The sequence below is a fragment of the Coregonus lavaretus genome, assembly GCF_964263955.1.
Source record: "Coregonus lavaretus genome assembly, chromosome: 6".
NCBI classification, from domain to species: Eukaryota; Metazoa; Chordata; class Actinopteri; order Salmoniformes; family Salmonidae; genus Coregonus; species Coregonus lavaretus.
This window is the reverse complement of record NC_139993.1, coordinates 54,299,684-54,324,016: the sequence shown is the minus strand read 5'-3', so window position 1 is coordinate 54,324,016 and position 24,333 is coordinate 54,299,684. Positions and strand designations below refer to the sequence as shown.

Here is a 24,333-nt window from a genome sequence, read left to right as displayed (position 1 = left end):
ATGATCATTGCAACTCCACGAGGTGAGATCTTGCATGGAGCCCCAGGCCGAGGGAGATTGACAGTTCTTTTGTGTTTCTTCCATTTGCGAATAAATCGCACCAACTGTTGTCACCTTCTCACCAAGCTGCTTGGCGATGGTCTTGTAGCCCATTACAGCCTTGTGTAGGTCTACAATCTTGTCCCTGACATCCTTGGAGAGCTCTTTGGTCTTGGCCATGGTGGAGAGTTTGGAATCTGATTGATTGATTGCTTCTGTGGACAGGTGTCTTTTATAAAGGTAACAAACTGAGATTAGGAGCACTCCCTTTAAGAGTGTGCTCCTAATCTCAGCTCGCTACCTGTATAAAAGACACCTGGGAGCCAGAAATCTTTCTGATTGAGAGGGGGTCAAATACTTATTTCCCTCATTAAAATGAAAATCAATTTATAACATTTTTGACATGCGTTTTTCTGGATTTTTTTGTTGTTATTCTGTCTCCCACTGTTCAAATAAACCTACCATTAAAATTATAGACTGATAATTTCTTTGTCAGTGGGCAAATGTACAAAATCAGCAGGGGATCAAATACTTTTTTCCCCTCACTAACTCCTTCAGTGACAAATACCTGCAGTCGCCTGCTTTCTAAAACCACCGTTGTTTCTCTGAAGTTGAAACTGCTGTAATCTAGACAAAGCATCCTCCTCCTCCTTTCCTGTGATCCTCCTCTTCCTCTCCTTGCTTTGCTGCAATAACCAGTCATATACAACACATCCTTGTATTGTAACATGTCCCCCTGTCATTCCCTGAGTGGTTTGTCTATCCATCTATGGCACAGTCTGAAATGGCACCCTATTCCCTAGTGCACTACTATTGGCTGGTAGTGCAATGTATGGAATAGACCAACATGTCTGCTGTGCCCTCAGTATATCTCAGTACATGGACTCACTGTCCCGAAGGTTTCCAAACGGCAGACTGAAGGTGCTGCCCAGTCTCTTGGTGGCTCTGCCCCCTCCCCTATTCTTCTTCCTGTTCCAGTTGAGTAAGGGGGCGGTGCTCTGCCCCTTAGCCCCGCCCATGGTCCGTAGCCGAGCGTTCTCTTCGTCTCCGCTGGGGGAGAGCATCACTGGCCTCCTATCCACCTGAACACACACACACACACACACACACACACACAGGAGATGTAAAACAACAAACACACACCTTTATATTTTACAAGGAGTACGTGCTCCTAAATTGAAAAATGTAAGTGCACACAAAGAAATGTAGGCGCACAATGACAAATATAATCTTTCTAGGCGTACTGGTGCGCCAAAATTACAACTCCAGGAGCCCTGACACACACATTAATGCAAGATCAAAGACAGATGCACGCGCACACACAGACACCCACACGCACCCTTACCTGTGTATCGTGTGTGTGCAGTGTGATGACGCTGAGTTGTACTCCTCTGTCGCTGCAGCTCTTCAGGGAGTGGACCACCTCTCCATGTTTAGCCCACTTAAAGTCCTCTCCATCCACCGCCACTATATAGTCCCCCTCCCTCAAACCTGCCTCCTGAAAACACATACACAGTATATTTCATTGCTGCATGAAATACTGTACATTTTCCGTTCGAGAATCTTAGGAAATAGGAAAGCAGAAGGTTAAGAGGAGACAGGGTGCTACCATCTCACCTGTGCACATCCCCCCGGCACCACCCCAGCCACCAAGACAGGAGAGTCTCCTCTGAGAGTCAGCCCCAGACCCCCCTCCCCTCGCTGGAGACACACCACACGCACCGGCCCCCAGCGTGCCCTTGCACAGAACACTGACAGGGGACCCTGCAGCGCACACACACACAGAGAAAGAGACAGGGATATCATCTTCATCATAATCATGATCAACTTCAAAACATAATCAAAGTCATAGTCTCCCTCTCTTACCAGCCTTTGGAAGATGTCAGTGACTGGGACAGTGGAGAAGTTGGGTGGTGTGATGTCTGGTTTGTGCTGGGTTTGAGCTGAGGGACAGGAGGGACAATCATCACTTACTACTATGTTGTATGTTCAGAAGTTATAACACACACCTCTCACAAAAACACACTCCTTCCCTCCCTCACTCACAGTGTATCTCGGGGGCCTCTGCAGTCTCGTCGAAGTCGTCCTCTCGGTCCATCTCAGAGTATTTGTCCAGGGAGCGTTTGTACATGAAAGAGAGCACCTCCTGTAGAATATCCATCTTCCTCAGGATCTTACATAGACCATGTACTCTCATAGCCTCCTCATGTCTGATCACTGCACAACGCAGGTGGGCCTTACCTACAGCGTGCGTACACACACACACACACACACACACACACACACACACACACACACACACACACACACACACACACACACACACACACACACACACACACACAGCGCTTTAGTAGGTACTCACAACGACCATGCACACAAATCAAATATCTTTCTGTGTGTGTACTCACCCAGTTTGCGTCTGTCCTCGGGGTCTCTGAGCACCTGGCTGAGTGGGGGTCCGGCAGGAGTACTGACATGGAACTGGAGGAGAGCCTTCTCGGCCTCTTCATCACCCTCCTCTTCCTCAATGGACTCTACAGAACACAACAGACACTTTTATCCACAGTGACTTGCAGTACAATGACTGCATCCATTTTATGTATGTGCAGGAATAAAACCCACCACCTTGCGCCACACACACACACGTCATGCTCGCACCAACTGAGACCACACACACACACACGTTCTCATAAACCATCATCCTTGACACACACAGGTACTTACGGGCGTGGTCACAGAGAGCGACAGCAGCATTGTAGTGGGAGAGGGCTCTAAAGTGTTCTGCTTTCACTTGAACCATGGAGGCCCAGGAGAATGGGACATAGTCCTTCACTAGGGTCTGAGACATGGTCTGGAGTACCAAGCTATACACATTAGATACCTGCAGAGAGAGAGATTAAGAGAGAGAGAGATGCTCAGCAGGCTCTGCTCACACTTACTGGTCTGAGGCAAAACCACATGACTAACAACAGACACTTTATGGAACAAAGCCTTCACTATCTCATCCTGGAATATCCAAGGCCTGAGGTCATCTGCCTTTGGCATAAAGAGCAACAACCTGGACTTCACCAAAGAAATGAGAAATACAGACATTGTCATCCAACAAGAAACATGGTATAGAGGATATGGACCCACTGGTTGCCCTCTAGTTACAGAGCTGGTAGTCCCATCCACCAAACTACCAGGAGTTGAACAGGGAAGAGACTCAGGGGGTATGCTAACTTGGAATAGAGCAGACCTACTAACACACTATTAAATTAGCCAAAACAGGAACATTTTACATTTGGCTAGAAATTCAAAAGGAAATTATCTCAGAAAAATGTCCTCCTGTGTGCTACCTATATCCCACTCATTAGAATCCTCATACTTTAATGAAGACAGTTTCTCCATCCTGGAGGGGGAGATCAATCATTTCCAGTCCCAGGGACATGTACTAGTCTGTGGTGACCTAAATGCCAGAACTAGACAAGAACCTGACACTATCAGCACACAGGGGGACAAACACCTACCTGGAGGTGACAGCATTCCCTCCCCCATATGCCCCCCCCTAGACAACTACGACAACATAACCAACAAAAACGGGTAACAACTCCTGCAGCTCTGTCGCACGCTGGGTATGTACATAGTCAATGGTAGGCTTAGACGAGACTCCTATGGTAGGTACACCTACAGCTCATCCCTTGGCCGTAGTACTGTAGATTACTTTATCATCAACTTCAACCCAGAGTCTTTCAGAGCATTCACAGTCAGCCCACTGACACCACAGCAAAATCACCCATGAGGCATTGAAGCCGAACAAACTGCATACTATTAAGAAATGCTATAGATGGAAAGAAGGTAGTGTGGAAACCTACCAAAAAACTATTGGCCAACAACAAATCAAATCCCTCCTAGACAACTTCCTGGACAAAATATTTTCCTGCAGTATGGAAGAAGGTGTAAACTTAGCAGTAGGAAGCCTGAACTATATATTTGACCTATCAGCTAACATATCAAATTTAAATTCTGGCAGAAAATCTAAGACAACAAACAACAATGAGAAATGGTTTGATATAGAATGTAAAAACCTAAGAAAGTAATGGAGAAACCTATCCTACCAAAAACATAGAGAACCACAAAACGTTAGCTTACGCCTTCACTATGGTGAAACACTAAAACAATACACTAAGAAAAAAGAAGGAACAGCATGTCAGAAAACAGCTCATTGTGATTGAAGAATCCATAGAATCAAATCACTTCTGGGAAAATTGGAACACACTAAACAAACACGAAGAGCCATCTATCCACAATGGAGATGGATAAACCACTTGTCCAACCGTTTCAGCCATATAACAAAGAACCAAGAACAAAAACATGACAATTTACAAAACTTAGAATCCGCTATTAAAGACTACCACTGGATTCTCCAATTTCATTGAATGAACTACAGGACAAAATACAAACCCTCCAACCCAAAAAGGCCTGTGGTGTTGATGGTCTACTAAACTAAATGATAAAATATACAGACCACAAATTCAAATGGGCTATTCTTAAGCTCTTCAACATTATTCTCAGCTCTGGCATCTTCCCTAATATTTGGAACCAAGGCCCGATCACCCCAATCTACAAAAGTGGAGACAAATTTGACTCCAATAATTACCCTGGAATCTGCATCAGCAGCAACCTCTGAAAAATCCTCTGCAGTATCATCAACAGCAGACTCAAACATTTCCTCAGTGAAAACAATGTCCTGAGCAAATGTCAAATTGGCTTCTTACCAAGATACGTACGACAGACCACATATACACCCTGCACACCCTTATTGACAAACAAACAAACGTAAAGTTCTCATGCTTTGTTGATTTCAAAAAAGCTTTTGACTCAATTTGGCATGAGGGTCTGCTATACAAATTTGATGGAAAGCGGTGTTGCATATGACATTACAAAATCAATGTACACAAATAACGAGTGTGCAGTTAAAATTGGCAATAAACACACAGATTTAATTCCTCAGGGCCGTGGGGTGAGACAGGGTTGCAGCTTGAGCCCCACCCTCTTTAACACACACACATCAATAAATTGGCGAAGGCACTAGAACAGTCAGCAGATTATCTGGTGCTTCTGTCCTCAACCAAAGAGGGCCTACAGCAGCACCTAGATCTTCTGCACATATTCTGTCAGACTTGGGCCCTGACAGTGAATCTCAGTAAGACAAAAATAATGGTGTTCCAAAAAAGGTCCTGTAGCCAAGACAACAAATTCTATCTAGACACTGTTGCCCTAGTACACACAAAGAATTACACCTACCTCGGCCTAAACATCAACACCACAGGTAACTTCCACAAGGCTGTGAACGATCTAAGATACAAGGCAAGAGGGGGCCTTCTATGTCATCAAAAGGAACATCAAAACTCAACTAGGATCTGGCTAAACAATCTTCAGTCAGTTAACAAACCCATTGCCCTCTACGGTTGCGAGGTCAGAGGTCCACTCACCAACCAAGAATTCACAAAATGGGACAAACACCCAATTGAGACTCTGCATGCAGAATTCTGCAAAAATATACTTAGTGTAAACCGCAAAAACCCCAAACAATGCACACAGAGCAGAATTAGGACTATACCCGCTAGTTATCAAAATCCAGAAAAGAGATGTTAAATTCTACAACCACCTAAAAGGAATCGATACCCACACATTCCACCACAAAGCCCTCACCTACAGAGAGATTCACCTAGAGAAGAGTCCCCTCAGCCAGCTGGTTCTGGAGCTCTGTTCACAAACACAAACAGACCCCACAGAGCCCCAGGCCAGAAACACATTTAGACCCAATCAAATTATGAGAAAGCAAAATGATAACTATTTGACACACTGGAAAGAATCAACAAAAAAACAGCAAATTGGAATGCTATCTGGCCCTAAACAGAGAGTACACAGTAGCAGAATAACTGACCACTGTGACTGACCTTAAATTAAGAACATCATTGACTATGTACAGACTCAGTGAGCATAGCCTTGCTATTGAGAGTGGCCGCCAAAGCGTGTAAACTCTCGAGAGCCAGGTCTGCCTATGTGCCCACAAAATGAAGTGGAAACTGAGTTACACTTCCTAACCTCCGGCCAAATTTATGACCACATTAGAGACATATTTCCCACACCTCACACAGACACACAAAGAATGTGAAAACAAATTAAACATTGATAAACTCCAATATCAGTTAGGCGAAATACCGCAGTGTGCAGTCACAGAAGCAAGATTTGTGGCCCGTTACCATGAGAAAAGGGCAACCAGTGGAGCACAAACAACATTGTAAATACAACCTATAATTTATCTGTTTATTTATTTTCCCTTTCATACTTCAACTACTTGCACATTGTTACAACACTAACCTATAGCCAATAATATAACATTTGAAATGTCTCTATTCTTTTAAAACGTTTGTGAGTGTAATGTTTACTAAATGTTTCCCTTGTTTATAGTCTATTCCATTTGCTTCAGTAATGTAAACATATGTTTCCCATGCCGATAAAGCCCTTTGAATTGACTTTTGAGAACGAGAAAGTCAGGAGAATGGAACATAGTCCTTAACCAGAACGGATGAGAAGTCTTAAACAAGGGCACTGGATCAAGGTATTGCGCACCAGTGAGTACAACATGTTTGATATCCACACACACACACACACACACACACACACACACACACACACACACACACGTCCCCTCACCCGTGCGGCCTCCTTTGCCACTTGTAGCTGGGTGATGAAGTGTGTGTCCTGCGTTGTGAGTGTGACTCTTTCGAACACACACTCCTGCACCTGGGCAATCATCAGCCGGACCAGCATGCATAGTGACGGGCCACTCATATCCAGACTGGGAGCATTGGAGAAGTTCTCCTTCAGGTAGTTAAATGCACCTGGACACACACACACACACCACAGCTTTTACAAGTATGTTATAACACAGTAATTACAAAGATAACACAGAGCAAAAGCAAAGTGCAACCAGAAGATTAGTGTGTGTGTGTGTGTGCATAGCATGCGATGTTATTGTGAGTGTAAGAATGTGTGGTTACCTGCAGCTCTCTGGAAGGCGTCTATAGCCCTGTCTATGCCAGCTGTAGCAGAGCGGTCCTGTCTGGCACCTATCTGTGTGTAGAGAGCCCCCATGTTGAACAGCACACTGCCCTTCTCAAACGCCAACGCACGCTGGCACGATGGCACACCTGTTAGAGAGTCATACCTAGAGACAGAGAGAGGGGGAGGGGTGTGAGAGAGAGAGAGAGGGAGAGAGAGAAGGGGGAGGGGACAGTTGAGAGTCTCTCAGAACGTTCAGTCACCCCACTGACACCTCATCAGATCACAGCAAAATCACAGTCTACTTGAACAGAGCAATACTCAATCATGAGGCATCAAAGCCAAAGGAACTGAATAATATTAAGAAATGCTATAGATGGAAGGAAAATAGTGTGGAAACCTACCAAAAAACAATTAGGCAACAACAAATTCAATCCCTTCCTGGACAGATTCAAGACAACTTCCTGGACAAAACGTTTCACAGTAATAGTGAAAGTGTAAACTTGGCAGTAGAAAACCTTAACAGTATATTTGACCTCTCAGCTTCCCTATCAAATCTAAAAATGTCAAGCAGACAACCTAAAAATTAACAGCAAAGACAAATGGTTTGATGATGCAAAAACCTAAAGAAAGAAATTGAGAAACGTATCCAACCAAAAACAGAGACCCAGAAAACCTGAGTCTAAACAAACAACATGAAGAGTTATCTATCCAAAACATAGATGTATGGATAAACGACTTCTCCAATCTTTTTGGCTCTATAACAAAGAACACACAGCAAAAACATATACATGATCAAATACAAATCTTAGAATCAACTATTAAAGACTACCAGAACCCACTGGATTCTCCAATTACATTGAATGAACTACAGCACAAAATACAAAAACCCGCCAATGTATTTCACCCTGCACACCCTAATTGACAAACAAACAAACCAAAACAAAGGCAAAGTCTTCCCATGCTTTGTTGATTTCAAAAAACCTTTTGACTCAATTTGGCATGAAGTTCTGCTATACAAATTGATGGAAAGTGGTGTTTGGGGAAAAAAACAGTCTGACATAAAAAAAAAATCCATGTACACAAACAAGAGTGCGGTTAAAATGAGCAAAAAACACACATTTCTTTCCACACGGCCGTGGGGTGAGACAGGGATGCAGCTTGAGCCCCACCCTCTTCAACATATAATATATATATCAACGAATAGGTGAGGGCACTAGAACAGTCTGCAGCACTCAGCCTCACCCTACTAGAATCTTAAGTCAAATGTCTACGGTTTGCTGATGATCTGGCGCTTCTGTCCCCAACCAAGGAGGGCCTACAGCAGCACCTATATCTTCTGCAAAGATTCTGTCAGACCTGGGCCCTGACAGTAAATCTCAGTAAGATAAAAATAATGGTGTTCCAAAAAAGGTCCAGTTGCCAGGACCACAAATACAATTCCATCTAGAGCACACACACAAAACTATACATACCTCGGCCTAAACATCAGCGCCACAGGTAACTTCCACAAAGCTGTGAACGATCTGAGAGACTTTCTACGCCATCAAAAGGAACATAAAATTCAACATACCAATTAGGATCTGACTACTTGAATCAGTTATAGAACCCATTGCCCTTTATGGTTGTGAGGTCTGGGGTCCGCTCACCAACCAAGAATTCACAAAAATGGGACAAACACCAAATTGAGACTGCATGCAGAACTCTGCAAAAATATCCTCAGTGTACAATATAAAAACACAAAATAATGCATGCAGAGCAGAATTAGGCCAATACCCTCTAATTATCAAAATCCAGAAAAGAGCCATTAAATTCTACAACCACCTAAAAGGAAGAGATTCCCAAACCTTCCATAACAAAGCCATCAACTACAGAGAGATGAACCTGGAGAAGAGTCCCCTATGCATGCTGGTCCTGGGGCTCTGTTCACAAACACAAACAGACCCCACAGAGCCCCAGGACAGCAACACAATTAGATCCAACCAAATCATGAGAAAACAAAAAGATAATTACTTGACACATTGGAAAGAATTAACAAAAAAACGCTATTTGGCCCTAAACAGAGTACCACAGTGGCAGAATACCTGACCACTGTGACTGACCCAAAATTAAAGGAAAGCTTTGACTATTTACAGACTCAGTGAGCATAGCCTTGCTATTGAGAAAGGCCACCGTAGGCAGACCTGGCTCTCTAGAGAAGACAGGCTATGTGCACGCTGCCCACAAAATGAGGTGGAAACTGAGCAGCACTTCCTAACCTCCTGCCAAATGTATGACCATATTAGAGACATATTAGAGACCTCCTGCCAAAACTCCCCTATCTTTTGGGTGAAATATATATATATTTTTTATTTTTTTGTACCTTTATTTAACTAGGCAAGTCAGTTAAGAACAAATTCTTATTTACAATGACGGCCTACACCGGCCAAACCTGGACGACGCTGGGCCAATTGTGCGCCGCCCTATGGGACTCCCAATCACGGCCGGTTATGATACAGCCTGGAATCGAACCAGGGGGTCTGTAGTAAAGCCTCATCACTGAGATGCAGTGCCTTAGACCGCTGTGCCACTCGGGAGCCCATATCACAGTCTGCCATCACAGCAGCAAGATGTGACCTGTTGCCACATGAAAAGGGGATCCAGTGAAGAACAAACACCATTGTAAATACAACCCATATTTATGTTTATTTATTTTCCCTTTTGTACTTTAACTATTCTTTGCACATCATTATAACATTTAAAAAAATTTATAACACTGTATATATCCATAATATGGCATTTGAAATGTCTCTATTCCTTTGGAATGTTTGAGTGTAATGTTTACTGTTCATTTTTTATTGTTTATTTCACTTTTGTTTATTATCTATTTCACTTGCTTTGGCAATGTTAACATGTGTTTCCCATGCCAATAAAGCCCTTTGAATTGAACTGAGAGAAGGGAGAGAGACAGAGGATGAGACATGAACGAGAGAGGAGTAAGAGACGTGTGTGTGTGTGTGTGTGTGTGCATGCGGTGGGTTGCAGTGTGTGTGCGCGCGCGTCTGGTTTGTGTGTACCAGTGGAAGTGGACTCCTAGTGTTCGGTGTGGGGGGAAGAACCTCTGGTCCAGGTAATACAGCTGGTTATAATACTCCACCAGAAGCTCCAAACCTGCTTCATTACGACTGGGGGTACGCATGGCCTGTTGACAACAAGCACACAATTAAAACACACACACACACACACACACACACACACAACATGGAATAACAACATGCATATAACATGGATATTTACAGCCACTGAGGATCATCAACCAGTCAGCCAAAAGTCACTAAGTACGTTTACATGCACAGTAATAATTGGATATTAAACTGATTATGGCAGTAGTCAGAGTATGGCAATAGTCATGTAAACACCTGACTCTGCTTATCTTAATTGGCATAAAGTCCAAATCAAAGTAAACATACGCCAATTAAAACACCTGGTTTTCTGAGCAATCTTTCAAATCAAAAGGACATGTAAACACCTTCAAATCGGCGTTCCAGCTGTGCATTTCATCTGCGCATGTGCTAGCACCAGTCGAGCGGGTCTTCCTCTTTAGCACGAGTGAAGTGAGTTCGGAACATCTGAAGTCTTAGAAGTAATTTTCACATACAAACTTTATATGCCCGAACTCAGAATCAAATATGCTTCCCAAAAATAACATATGGTTGCTGTGGTAGAACGTTTATTTTGATTGGCGATTTTCTGCCATTATCAGAGTGCCATCAGGTAGCCTGATTTCAGATGTGTCCATGTAAACAGGATTATTAGGGAAAGCATTCTTCTTGCAAAGCATGTAAACGTTTTAATTGAACTATATTAATCCTATATTAAATCTGACTATCCATAATAATCGCATTATTGTGTGCATGTAACCATACTCAATGTCATATAAATCCACTAGGTGGCAGCATCTTCAACAGCATGAGCAGTTAATTAGCATTTCAAGCAGAGGGTATCTAACCTGTCTGAGCTCCATAAACTCCTTGATCTCCTTCTCAAACAAAGAGCTGTCCTCTCCATAGTGCTCACAGATAACGTCCTGACAGAGTGAAGAAAAAGAGATACTTTATTTAAAATAAAGATGTGTTAAAATGTGAGTACTGAGAACAAGCAAGAGAGTGAGAGATGGAGAGAGATATTATCTATTGTCCTCACCTTGAGGGACAGCGAGGTCCTATTGTGCTCACCTTGAGGGACAGTGAGGTCCTATTGTCCTTACCTTGAGAGGGACAGTGAGGTCTACTTCCTTGGTCTCCTTCAGACCCAGTGGGATCATGGGAACATTGATGGCTTCACTGAAGGAGAGAGACCAACACATGTGTTAAATGACATTTGTCACAAACTTCCACAGAAAACCCCAAATCTGCTTTCCCATCCGTCTCCCCCTCCCTCTCTATTATTACAGTAACCATATTGGTCAGTAGACCCTCACTCCTCTAATACCACAACACAGTGCATTAACTCCCCCCTCCCCCATGGGGTAATTAATGACAGTCTAATCAGAGGATTTGCCCCCCTGGTGACCCTGCTTCAACTGGGATGGAAGAAATCTTAGAAATGTCGGAACTGTGCCTGGCTAACACACACACACACACACACACACACACACACACACACACACACACACACACACACACACACACACACACACACACACACACACACACACACACACACACACACACACACACACACACACACACACACACACACACACACACACACACACACACACACACACACACACACACACACACACACACACACACACACACACACACACACACACACACACACACACACACACACACACACACACACACACACACACACACACACACACACACACACACACACACACACACACACACACACACACACACACACACACACACACACACACACACACACACTTCCCTCGCCTCATTACTAGCATTCCAGGCCACTCTCATTAGGCTAGAATTAGAGCAAATAGGCCATTGTGTGTTTGCGCCCTCCACCAGGGTGTGTGTACTTTCACACCAGGCTGATCACTAGAAACAGACTTTGATTTAGGAAAATGTCCTAAGAACGTCAATATTGGCCTTCCTCGGCAGTCACACATTTTTTTCATAATTATTGCCCAGCACGGGGCGAAGAGCGGTGCTCAGACCACTGCACCATGGCAGTTCACAATGCTCTTACAAGCCAGGAGAATACTTGATGATACTTAATGGAAACAGCGCCTTGTTTTTTTGTCATTTGTAAAGCCTTCCCCAAACCATAGCCCTAACTCCACCCAAAGGAAAACTCCACCCAAAAACCATTAGTCCATTGTTGATATCGTCCCAAAATGATTTGCTTGTCAGCAATCATGTTTTCAAGATACAGTATGCAACTTTAAAAACACAGAAATCATCCCCGTATGATGCATTTTGCATCATTTTAAAGTTACATATCTTGAAAACTTGATTGTTGACAAGCAAAACATTTTGGGACGATATCAACAATGGACTAATGAAACAAATACCAAAAGACAGTTTTTGGGTGGAATTTTCCTTTAACCATTTAGAATTAATACCTACATTTAACCCTTTGAGTTGTTTCTGTTTTAACCTTGTAACCACACAGAATTAACCCTTTAAAACACATAGAATTAATCCATAATACGTTGAATTTTGAAGTGAAACTATGAGATCTTGTTGTTCACGGTGCTTGCATGTTACCTCTCTGTCTGGTAGACCTCCATATTGCTGTTGAGTTCCTCTAGCTCTTCCTTCAGTAGCTGCAGGTTAGAGTTGACAAAGCTCAGCTCTAGAGCCACATTCTCCTTTACCTTGTTGTTAGTGGTGGCCCTGCAACACAAACATTCATATCAGATTTGATTATACAAACAAACACACCAAACACACTCCTTCGATATAATGTTTTTGATGAAAATGTGTCAGTTTGTCACTTTCACAAGGTTGTAGTAACATGTTAAGCTACTTAAGATATTGGTTTGAATCTAGGCTTTGCCGAAAAATAAGAACTAAGGAAGAATTTTCACTTCTTCCATTGACTTCACAAATCCCAAACACCAGATCTGCCCTGTAGAGTCTGCTTTGCGAGGCGTTCCCGGGATTATTGGCCAGATGGAAATGTGGGTTAGAAAACGCTGTTATTTCGATCTTCAACAGTTTGTATGTACAGTAGGGGTAGGCCTAGCTCATAAGCACTTCCTGAGAAGGGCCTACTTCTACTTCTCTCGCTCTCTAACTCACACATTCGCCCACTTCCCTCTCACTTTCACTACACTCTGGACATTATTCCTTCTCACTTTCACTACACTCTGGACATTATTCCTTCTCACTTTCACTACACTCTGGACATTATTCCTTCTCACTTTCACTACACTCTGGACATTATTCCTTCTCACTTTCACTACACTCTGGACAAAGGGCAGCAGTGTGTTTGGTGACTAAAGCTTCCGGTACTGTGGATTATCAGATGTAAACAACCCTAAGATCTTAGAACATTCCTCAAACGCTGAGGCATCACTTAGTTGTCATGGTATCTGACAGACACTTCTCACCACGTCACAGAAATCCCCCTGGTTACACAATAATTGCGAGTTTCTGGAGCCCTGACGAGTCACACCCCACACCCCCCCACATAATGCATTTGTTTAAAACCAAATCGAAAACTGTGACTATTTTTCAAACATCGAACCGACGTCAAAAAGCCCTTATCGCTCAGCACACACCTGCGAGAAAGCCACTCCCTTTGCTAGAAGAGGATTAGGAATCAATGAGAGCCAGTCTTTCAACCACAACAACAGGAGACTTGCCCCGATTAGAAGACACACACATGGTGAAAGGTTACCTTAGTTTAACTAGGCATGTTGGCACCTGTCTGAGGCTGAATGGGGTTGAGAGAGACAGAGGTAACGCACAAATACACACCTTGAACCACCAAATCGGTGACCCATATCCTCCTCACCCCACTAGAAGACCATTCCCACAGTATATAACACACTGGCCTGTTACACCAGCATGCCACCACAGAATGTGACGTCTTCATCAGCCAATCAGAAGCTCTAATGAGATACACCCCCTCCCCTCCTCTGTTCTCCCATCATCCTTTATTAGTCTCTGTCACTCTTACCCTCCTCCCCCTAGCTCCTACCACCACAAACTAGTTCACTGACAACAACTCATCGTGTGTGTGTGTGTGTGTGTGCGTGTACACATGACCGACTGGCTTTCAACCAGAGTGTCCTGCATGATGCCAAATAACTAGGTTAGCCCACTGGAATGAACTGCAAAAATCTCTGAAGCTGGAGACTCTTATCTCCCTCACTAACTTTAAGCATCAGTTGTCAGAGCACCTTACCGATCACTGCACCTGTACACAGCCCATCTGAAATTAGCCCACCCAACTACCTCATCCCTATATTGTTATTTATTTTGCTCATTTGCACCCCAGTATCTCTATTTGCACATCATCTCTTGCACATCTATCATTCCAGTGTTAATACTAATTGTAATTATTTTGCACTATGGCCTATTTATTGCCTTACCTCCATAACTTGCTACATTTGCACACACTGTATATATATTTTGTGTATTTTTTGACTTTATGTTTTGTTTTACCCTATATGTAACTCTGTGTTGTTGTTTTTAATCGCACTGCTTTGCTTTATCTTGGCCAGGTCGCAGTTATAAATGAGAACTTGTTCTCAACTGGCTTACCTGGTTAAATAAAGGTTAAATAAAAATAAAAAATAAAAAACGGAACTAAAGCCTTAACTCACGATCGGTGATAATGCAAGTCTTCAGGTCTCAGGCAAGGTTAGGCTACTAATCACGAGAAGATGGTTCACTGAACTACTTCCGTTACACATGTGGGCGTGCAAGTCCAAAGACAGCTCCACTGGGACTGGTGAGGATAAACATGTCTCCCAATGAAACCCAGAAAATCAGGGATGAGATTCCTGCAGACAGCTGCCCTCCCTGGGAAAGTCTCTCTCTCTGCATGGGAATGGGAAGGTGCAGCAGTGGGACGAAGCCTGTTGATTGGGGGCTGACTGGGGGTGCCGGGGGGCTCGGTCTCTGTGATCCAGTCTCAATAGAGGGGAGGGAGGGGGAAGGACTGGGTGCTGCTGGGGGCCTAAATATTTTGCTTATTCTATATTTCCCTTATCCTAGCTTTTCTCAAAACCTAAAAAACAAGTGAGGGGAGGGAGGGTTGACACACACACACACACACGGGGTTGGTTTTCTTTCAGTTAGCTTGATGTTGTTCTGGGTGTCTTTCTTATGACAGCCTGACTCAGAAGCCAAACAGCCCACTATATAAAAAGGAAGCACACTGCTCTGCTTTAATTCAGTGCTACGTCTCCTCCTCCCCCATCTCAGAGAGAGAGATAGAGCCTGTCCTATCGTACCATAGCGCTACTCTTCTACACAACCACTCCAATACACCATGTCCTTTAGTGGCTCCCACAGTAACACTGTACATATATAAGCGTGGGATGAATTTGATGAACTGTTTGAAAGTTGAAAACGAATAAAAGGGAGAGAGGATGACACTAATGCTCTGAGAGAGGTTGGTTTGATGTGCTAGAAACCCTAGCTCAGCTTTGATGTCCTGCCACCAGCCTCTTCATTCCTCCTTTCTCTGAAAAAAAATCCTATTGACTTTAAAGGAGACAGAATGAGAACAGGCTGTACTATCTCTGTACAAGTTCAGCACAGATCAGAGAGAGCGTGTTTGTGTTTGATAAGACCGTCTAACTGGCAAATTATACTTTAAAACTGGTGGGGGGGGGGGAATGAACGGAATCAAACCTGCCGATTGACCCCACACACGGGAAACAAACAGAGCCATAAAACAGGGTGGTGTGTGTTTGGAGGCATTCCCCATACACCCTAAAACATAGTTTGGTAGATCCATCTGCTAAGCTCAATGTTTCCACAGGTAGTAGGGCTCTGGGTTCCTTTTTCCACCACAGCGGAGGGGAGGAAGTGGATGCGCCCCAAAGCTGCCCAGGAGGACAGTGTACACACAGGATCAGGGACAGTATTCGACCACTGTCACGTCCTTCACCCAGCCCAGCTCACCTGAAGAGGTTTTCAGCCCCGGCCCTCATCCTCATCTCCTTGTTGATCTGCTGGTTGATACGAGCTCTACGGTGCTGCAGCTTACTGCGCTGGGTCTGGGAACACGGATCACAACCCTAGAGAGAGAGAGGGGGGGGGGTTTGGAAGAGAGATTGTGGTTAATGCATAACGTGCTAAAGCACAACAGATGTCTGTCTATCTCTGCTTGCTTGTGTCTAGGCCCTATGTGTAATTCTAGTTGACATGCATTTGTGTAGAAATGTATAACAAGCATGTAATAAACACCAAGTGTACGTAAAGAAGAGAGTATTCCTAGCCGAACAGGTAGGGGTTGGTGGATTGTTCAGTGAATTACATTACAAAGCCCTGTAATAGAGTATTCCTAGCCGAACAGGTAGGGGTTGGTGGATTGTTCAGTGAATTACATTACAAAGCCCTGTAATAGAGTATTCCTAGCCGAACAGGTAGGGGTTGGTGGATTGTTCAGTGAATTACATTACAAAGCCCTGTAATAGAGTATTCCTAGCCGAACAGGTAGGGGTTGGTGGACTGTTCAGTGAATTACATTACAAAGCCCTGTAATAGAGAGTATTCCTAGCCGAACAGGTAGGGGTTGGTGGACTGTTCAGTGAATTACATTACAAAGCCCTGTAATAGATACACCTGAGCACCTCGTTAGTTCCCCTCCCTGATTAAGTATGAGTGATTAACCGTTCACACTCTTGTACGGGTTGAAAATTGCAGATTTGGACACTGGTACGCGCTTCAATTGGAATGCAATGGCTGTACAGTAACACGCGATACATGACGTTAGAGCTCAGGGTCTCCTCTTCACAGTGGTGTATGGGTTTTGACTGACAGCTGTTCTGAACAAGAAGTTTCCCCCATCCCTCCCGCTAGTTGGTCAACTTTTGTTGTCCGAGTGAGGGAAATGGTGTAAACTACGAGGAGTCAATGCATTTTGAAAGATGAGACGTTGAGGATTATAATAAATACCGCTTTGATGTCATACAAGCAAGCCAAACACCCGTGAGTCCAAATGTGCACTTCCCATTTCCATATGATAGAACTAATGTAATATACAGTGTCAACGTTTATGATCACTATGTTTGATGTACAGTTCCAAGATTATATGGGTTGTCCTGAACAGAATGAGCCTGTGTTCTGTTGTATTGTGAAGAAAATCTGCCGCGGACCACGCATCTGAATGCACTCATGACTCCATTCTATGCACACCAAAATTACAATCTGCTTCTCTGAATTGCCTTGTGAAAGCCTAACACTAAGGTCGTATATTATAATTTAGCTAGTCATGTTGGCAATAGAACAAGCTTTCAAATTATGCCCACCTGAGCCAGATTGCGATTTATAATGGACCGTTTTTGGATTGCGTAAACAGTAATTGTGTAAAGGTGGGTATGCAGGGCTGTGTTCCAAACACAACAACTACAAGTGTACTTGCTCTAGTTTCTCAACAGCACAGCTAGGAGAGTTCAAAAAGCACCTTATAGTTGAAAACTTATTTGAGTCATAAAAGTCCATTGAAATTACTTAGGAACTGTGCACACTTTGGAGAGGAGTGTGGCCACTTGGAAACACCAGTTAGACCTCTCACCCCAACATTTCCAGGAATATTCTTGTATCCTGAGTATTTTCAGATTTCTTCAACAAATGCAGCAAAAAGTACAGTAAATGTAAAATGCACATAAAAATCAACAGTGTAATGTTTTGAACTGTGTTAGGTGAACTGTTGTGTCCTCACCTTTAGTCTAATAATGTTCCCATAATCTCCAAACTGTTCCCTTTTAATTGCTACCATGGTTATGCATGTGCTTTCCATATTCCTTGTGTTTGAAACATTTCAATTTGGCCCTATCCATATAGGCCAATTCACACGTGTAAGGGGTTAAGACTACCCGCCTCCATCATAGTTAGGATCAGATAGCCTACTACATTGGCAACAGGATCCCCGTGGCGATGGTTGCCAGGAGACCAAGCCCCAGTAGACCTCGGTCGGTAACCTGCTGTGAGGTAAATCCTTAGACGTCACAGTCCACGGAGCGGAGGAGACTTGGAATACCTCTTAGACCTGACCCCTGCCTACGATACAAATACAGCCACCAAAAGTTACCAGTGCTCTTTTCTCCAATACTGTAACTTCATCCCGCACCACCACGTCTGTAAGTAGCTAAGATGGGCTCTGAGATCTCAACTTAGAAGACATATCAGGCTGGGAAGAGGGGGTGAGCAATCATCACTTGCTGCTAGGAGAACAGAGCCTAGATCAGGACTGTACTAGTGTCTGATGATGATGCTGATGCACCATATTACTAATAGAGCTCAACCCAGGGACATCTGCAATTGCTACAGGGCCACCTTTTACAGACACCTGACTCCACTGTAGTCTTCCTTTAGTCTGCTGATAAAGGACAACACATGTACATGTCTTGCCAACATGTAGGCCTACAATCGTCAGGAAATGAACAGAAAATGACAGTTGATGTTCTGTGGTCAGATGCAGATGAATGGTTAAAAGCAGCACTTGGTGGTCCTATCGCATGGTGTGTTTTGTCCTAAAACCTGCTGACTAGGCTCTTATTCATTCAGTACAGAGGAACAAGGAAGAGAAGGACCACAACATGGTAGGAAGGGCCCTAATAGGGTATGCTAACCCCAAAATGAGAGTTGAAAAGAGATACTGTCCTTATTCCTTTCCCTCTCCCCCTCACCTTATCTCACTCTCTCCGTACTCCCTCCATTTCCTTCCCTCTCCCACCTCCCTTCATCCCTCGCTCAGTGAGTTGTTTGTTTTGTGAGCATGCAGCCAGTAATCCTCAGAGTGCTTGTAGGGATTAGGGTGCTAGCCTAGCCATGCTCCAGCCCCCGGCCTTCAGTCCCCTGCTCCAGCCTCCCAGCTCAGCCATAGCCGTGCTCCAGCCCCAGCCCCAGGCCTCCAGCCCACTGTCCCAGCTCAGCCATAGCCGTGCTCCAGTCCCCTGCTCCAGCCTCCCAGCTCAGCCATAGCCGTGCTCCAGCCCCAGCCCCAGGCCTCCAGCCCACTGTCCCAGCTCAGCCATAGCCGTGCTCCAGTCCCCTGCTCCAGCCTCCCAGCTCAGCCATAGCCGTGCTCCAGCCCCAGCCCCAGGCCTCCAGCCCACTGTCCCAGCTCAGCCATAGCCGTGCTCCAGTCCCCTGCTCCAGCCTCCCAGCTCAGCCATAGCTGTGCTCCAGCCACAGGCCTCCAGCCCACTGCCCCAGTTCAGCCATAGCCTTGCTCCAGCCCCAGCCCTCCAGCCGGGGGACAGCGGGGGGTGAAATGGGGTAAATAGGCTCTCCTAGCCACATACCATCAGTACCATGACACCTACCCTCTGGACACTATCCTACCCCAATCTACCCCCCATGCCGCAATAGCAGACCCCCTACCGAAGTCACCAAAAGTTTACCAACATAAGGCAACTCAATACAGGTCAAGGATACCCCCTCAATGAATCTATCAACAGTTCAGTAATGACACTGCATGGCAATGCATGTCAATAATAAATAACTTTGAATAGTACATATTTGATCTGGTATTGATTGAAATATTATTGTACTGTTCATAGCAGATGCAGTCAATTTTCCATTTGGACGTGTCATACATATAAAGGTGTGTGTACTGTTGGTACAGTACCGTGTTTTTCGAACTACAACTGCGTATCTCTCACCTTTCTGATACTGCCGTTGTGACTCCCCTCCTCTATCCGTGCGGGAAGCTCCAACTCCTCGTCCGAGCCAGCGTCAGACAGCTCTGGCTCTCTACAACAGAATGTCCCAAGGCCGTTAATTTCTACAAAATAAAACCAACACTTTTCCTCCCGTTCTACTCTAGCCAACCCTACCAGTTATTGTCACGGTATTTCTTTAGCAAGCAGACAGTGTTTGAGTGTTAGATTTTGTCTATGGTTTGAACAATATCAAAACAAGTGAACTGGGAATGAATAGATGAGCTCGTTCTGGCTAGCGGTTTTTGTTAGTAGCATAGCATTGTCCCACAACTAGACAACAGTACACTTGCCTCGTCGCAGGTTCTTCTCCCATCATCAAGCCAGGAAGCTATGCAATTTGTTGCACCAATACTTTCGTAATTCCAAATGTCCGCAGGCCAGGGTCTGTTGCGGTGGATGGGTAGCGAGAAAATCAACATAGAAAAGACCCAGAACAAAACAATCACTGTCTTATTTTGCAACTCGCATTCGTGCACCCCTCTCGCTCACAAACCAGCTGAAAAAAAACTCGTGGTGTGGGTTTATTCCAGGAGGCGTGTCTTTAACTGCAAAATAACCAATGACATATCACTTCCATTGATTGACGTTGATTTTGACGAATCGAAATATGATGTTTCTCTAACTGACAAGTAAATCTGTCCAATTGTGAACCCCATGGGCGATGGCAAATTTGTGGAATTACAGTTGCCCATAGCAACGGTTTCAACTATAACCTGTTAAATGTAACTAAATGTAATCTAAAAATATAATCTACATAATCCCAAAAGTAATTATTTATCATGGCCTTAAACAATAACTAGTAACGCTGCATACTACAAGAAAGGTTAAATTCTCACCTTTCTGTTAAAAATAGCTATACTAATAACTCTCAGACCATGAGAAACAAGATTCTCTGGTCTGATGAAACCAAGATTGAACTCTTTGGCCTGAATGCCAAGCGTCACGTCTGGAGGAAACCTGGCACCATCCCTACGGTGAAGCATGGTGGTGGCAGCATCATGCTGTGGGGATGTTTTTCAGCGACAGGGACTGGGAAACTAGTCAGGATTGAGGCAAAGCCATAAGACTCCTGAACAGCTAATCAAATGGCTACCCAGACTATTTGCATTGTTTGATTTGATTTGGTTTGAAAGATGAACAGTGAGATCCTTGATGAAAACCTGCTCCAGAGCGCTCAGGACCTCAGACTGGGGCGAAGGTTCACCTTCCAACAGGACAACGGCCCTAATCCCACAGCCAAGACAACGCAGGAGTGGCTTCGGGACAAGTCTCTGAATGAGTGGAGGACAGAGCGGCCCAGCCAGAGCCCGGACTTGAACCCGATCGAACATCTCTGGAGAGACCTGAAAATAGCTGTGCAGCAACGCTCCCCATCCAACTTGCCGGAGCTTGAGAGGATCTGCAGAGAAGAATGGGAGAAACTCCCCAAATACAGCTTGGTACACAAAGTACTGAGTATAGTCCCCTGTAGCTCAGTTAGTAGAGCATGGCGCTTGCAACGCCAGGGTTGTGGGTTCGTTTCCCACGGGGGGCCAGTATGAAAATGTATGCACTCACTAACTGTAAGTCGCTCTGGATAAGAGCGTCTGCTAAATGACTAAAATGTAAATGTACATTGATGAGGTGTAGTCACTTTTGAGGACACAAACTCAAGTACACAGTACAAATATGATAAAAACATGAAAATACTAGTACTAAGATAACATAATGGAATTGTTTTAAAATGGTCATACCATGGATCATTTAGCTAATTGATTTGGCATTTTAGGTATTTTAGCTAAAAAATGATTAGATAAAATATTGAATTTGGCCTTTACTACTTTAGCCCATAGAAACGCATTGAATAACACATTTATAAATGGCAAAAAATACAGTTAAAAAAATTAATAATTAGGAATAAGGTTTTGAACTGTCTTTCCTATATCTAGGAGATATATATATTTAACCCCTTATTTTTGTTGCCACAAAACTACCTCCATACTTCCATTCGTTTGTATGGGTTACCTTCAGACGAGTCCAGTGACACTTGTGGGGGTCATAGAGCTAACCGTTTTCGTGAGAAGACCAATTTTCGGGATGTCTCATGGTCTGACAAACACAGATGTAGCTCAGCCACCATAGATTGGTGCGTCAATAGACTCTTAAGAATGAAAATCGATGAATTATTTTAGATTAATGGCTATAAATCGATCTCTGAATGTGCTACAGTGATGGAACTACTCTATCCTGCTGCGCTACAATGTAAGGATTGCAGGCATGTCAATGGCTGTGACGTACGGTTCACGGACATCCCAGCTTCAAGTGGTTTCAGAATTCACATCCTACATTACACAGGCTCAGAAAATATACTACTGTTTCTGTGGGAGCCTGGGCTATCGCTCAATGCAAGCCATTTCGATCTACGGTGTCCACAGGTTGGAACCGGTACCAGAACCACGCAGGTCCTCTAAACAGGGGACTTTACATCTATATAACACAGCCACAAAGTCAAAATTGGCTATATCATACAAATGTAAGGTTAGGGTTAGGCATAAGATTAGCAGTGTGGTTAAGGTCAGGGTTAACATAGGGGTTAAGTTTAAAATCAAATTTTAAGAAGTTAAATTATAGAAATATAGGCACGCTTTATGACATTGTCGCTGTGTTAACTAGTGACAGCTCACCCAGGGCTTTCATTTCGATGCCTAGGTCTAGGCGTTGCTGTGGGTTATCACTAGTTAACACAGACACAGAGTCAAAATTGGCTATTATCATAAAAATTCATAAAAACAAAAATGTGCTTAAAAAAAAATAGGCAGGGTTTTGCCATAATTATGACTTTGTGGCTGTGGTAACTAGTGATGACCACTTGGTTGGGAAGCACGCTCATGATGATAGAATGCACAGAATGGAACCAGCAGAATCCAAATCCATCGGATGTAGTGATCACAATATAGTAGCCATATATAGGAAAACCAGAGTTCCAAAGGCTGGGCCTAATATAGTGTATAAGAGGTCATACAATAAGTTTTGTAGTGATTCCTATGTTGTTGATGTAAATAATTTTTGTTGGTCTGTTGTGTGTAATGAGGAGCAACCAGACGCTGCACTTGACATTTATGAAATTGCTTATTCTAGTTACTAATAAGCATGCACCCATTAAGAAAATTACTGTAAAAACGGTTAAATAGGTTGATGAGGAATGGAATAATTGTATGGTTGAGAGGGATGAGGCAAAAGGCAAAGCGAATAAGTCTGTCTGCACAACTGATTGGCAAACATACTGCAAATTGCAAAATCATGTGACTAAACTGAATAAAAAGAAGAAGAAACTATACTATGAAACAAAGAATGATAGTAAAAATGTTGAGCAAAAAGGCAAACTCAGCTCCACCATTCATTGAATCAGATGGCTCATTCATCACAAAACCCACTGATATTGCCAATTACTTTAATGATTTTTTCATTGGTATGATTAGCAAACTTATGCATGACATGCCAGCAACAAACGCTGACACTACACATCCAAGTATAACTGATAAAATTATGAAAGACAAGCATTGTCATTTTGAATTCCGTAAAGTGTGTGTGGAAGAAGTGAAAAAAGTATTGTTGTCTATCAACAATGACAAGCCACCGGGGTCTGACAACTTGGATGGAAAATGACTGAGGATAATAGGGGACGATATTGTCACTCCTATTTGCCATAACTTCATTCTATGCCTACTAAAAGGTGTGTGCCCTCAGGCCTGGAGCGAAGCAAAAGTAATTACGCTACCCAAGAATAGTAAAGCCCCCTTTACTGGCTCAAATAGCCGACCAATCAGCCTGTTACCAACCCTTAGCAAACTTTTGGAAAAAATAGTGTTTGACCAGATACAATGCTATTTTACTGTAAACAAATTGACAACAGACTTTCAGCACGCTTATAAGGAAGAACATTCAACAAGCACGGCACTTACACAAATGACTGATGATTGGCTGAGAGAAATTGATGATAAAAAGATTGTGGAAGCTGTTTTGTTAGACTTCAGTGCGGCTTTTGACATTATTGATCATAGTCTGCTGATGTAAAAATGTATGTGTTATGGGTTTACATCCCCTGCTATATTGTGGATAAAGAGTTACCTGTCTAACAGAACACAGAGGGTTTTCTTTAATGGAAGCCTCTCCAACATAATCCAGGTAGAATCAGGAATTCCCCAGGGCAGCTGTCTAGGCCCCTTACTTTTTACAATCTTTACTAATTACATGCCACTGACCTTGAGTAAAGCCAGTGTGTCTATGTATGCGGTTGACTAAACACTATACACGTCAGCTACTACAGCGAGTGAAATCACTGCAACACTTAACATAGAGCTGCAGTTAATTTCAGAATGGGTGGC

The 24,333-nt window shown here is 43.6% G+C and overlaps 1 protein-coding gene across 1 annotated transcript; it reads right to left on the bottom strand.

Annotated features, from left to right (window-relative positions):
• Positions 1 to 548: 548 nt before the first annotated feature.
• Positions 549 to 20,282, bottom strand: LOC311131076 (rhophilin-1-like; the record flags this gene model as incomplete). Its single annotated transcript, XM_084163891.1, has 16 exons — positions 549 to 1,121; positions 1,385 to 1,537; positions 1,657 to 1,803; positions 1,906 to 1,982; positions 2,086 to 2,280; positions 2,451 to 2,576; positions 2,767 to 2,923; positions 6,745 to 6,932; positions 7,092 to 7,258; positions 10,149 to 10,273; positions 11,081 to 11,158; positions 11,339 to 11,414; positions 12,825 to 12,953; positions 16,203 to 16,318; positions 19,910 to 20,000; positions 20,260 to 20,282. 16 exons carry the CDS (start codon positions 20,280 to 20,282, stop codon positions 912 to 914), a joined length of 2,058 nt encoding a protein of 685 aa, XP_084020017.1. The 3' UTR covers positions 549 to 911.
• Positions 20,283 to 24,333: the final 4,051 nt, after the last annotated feature.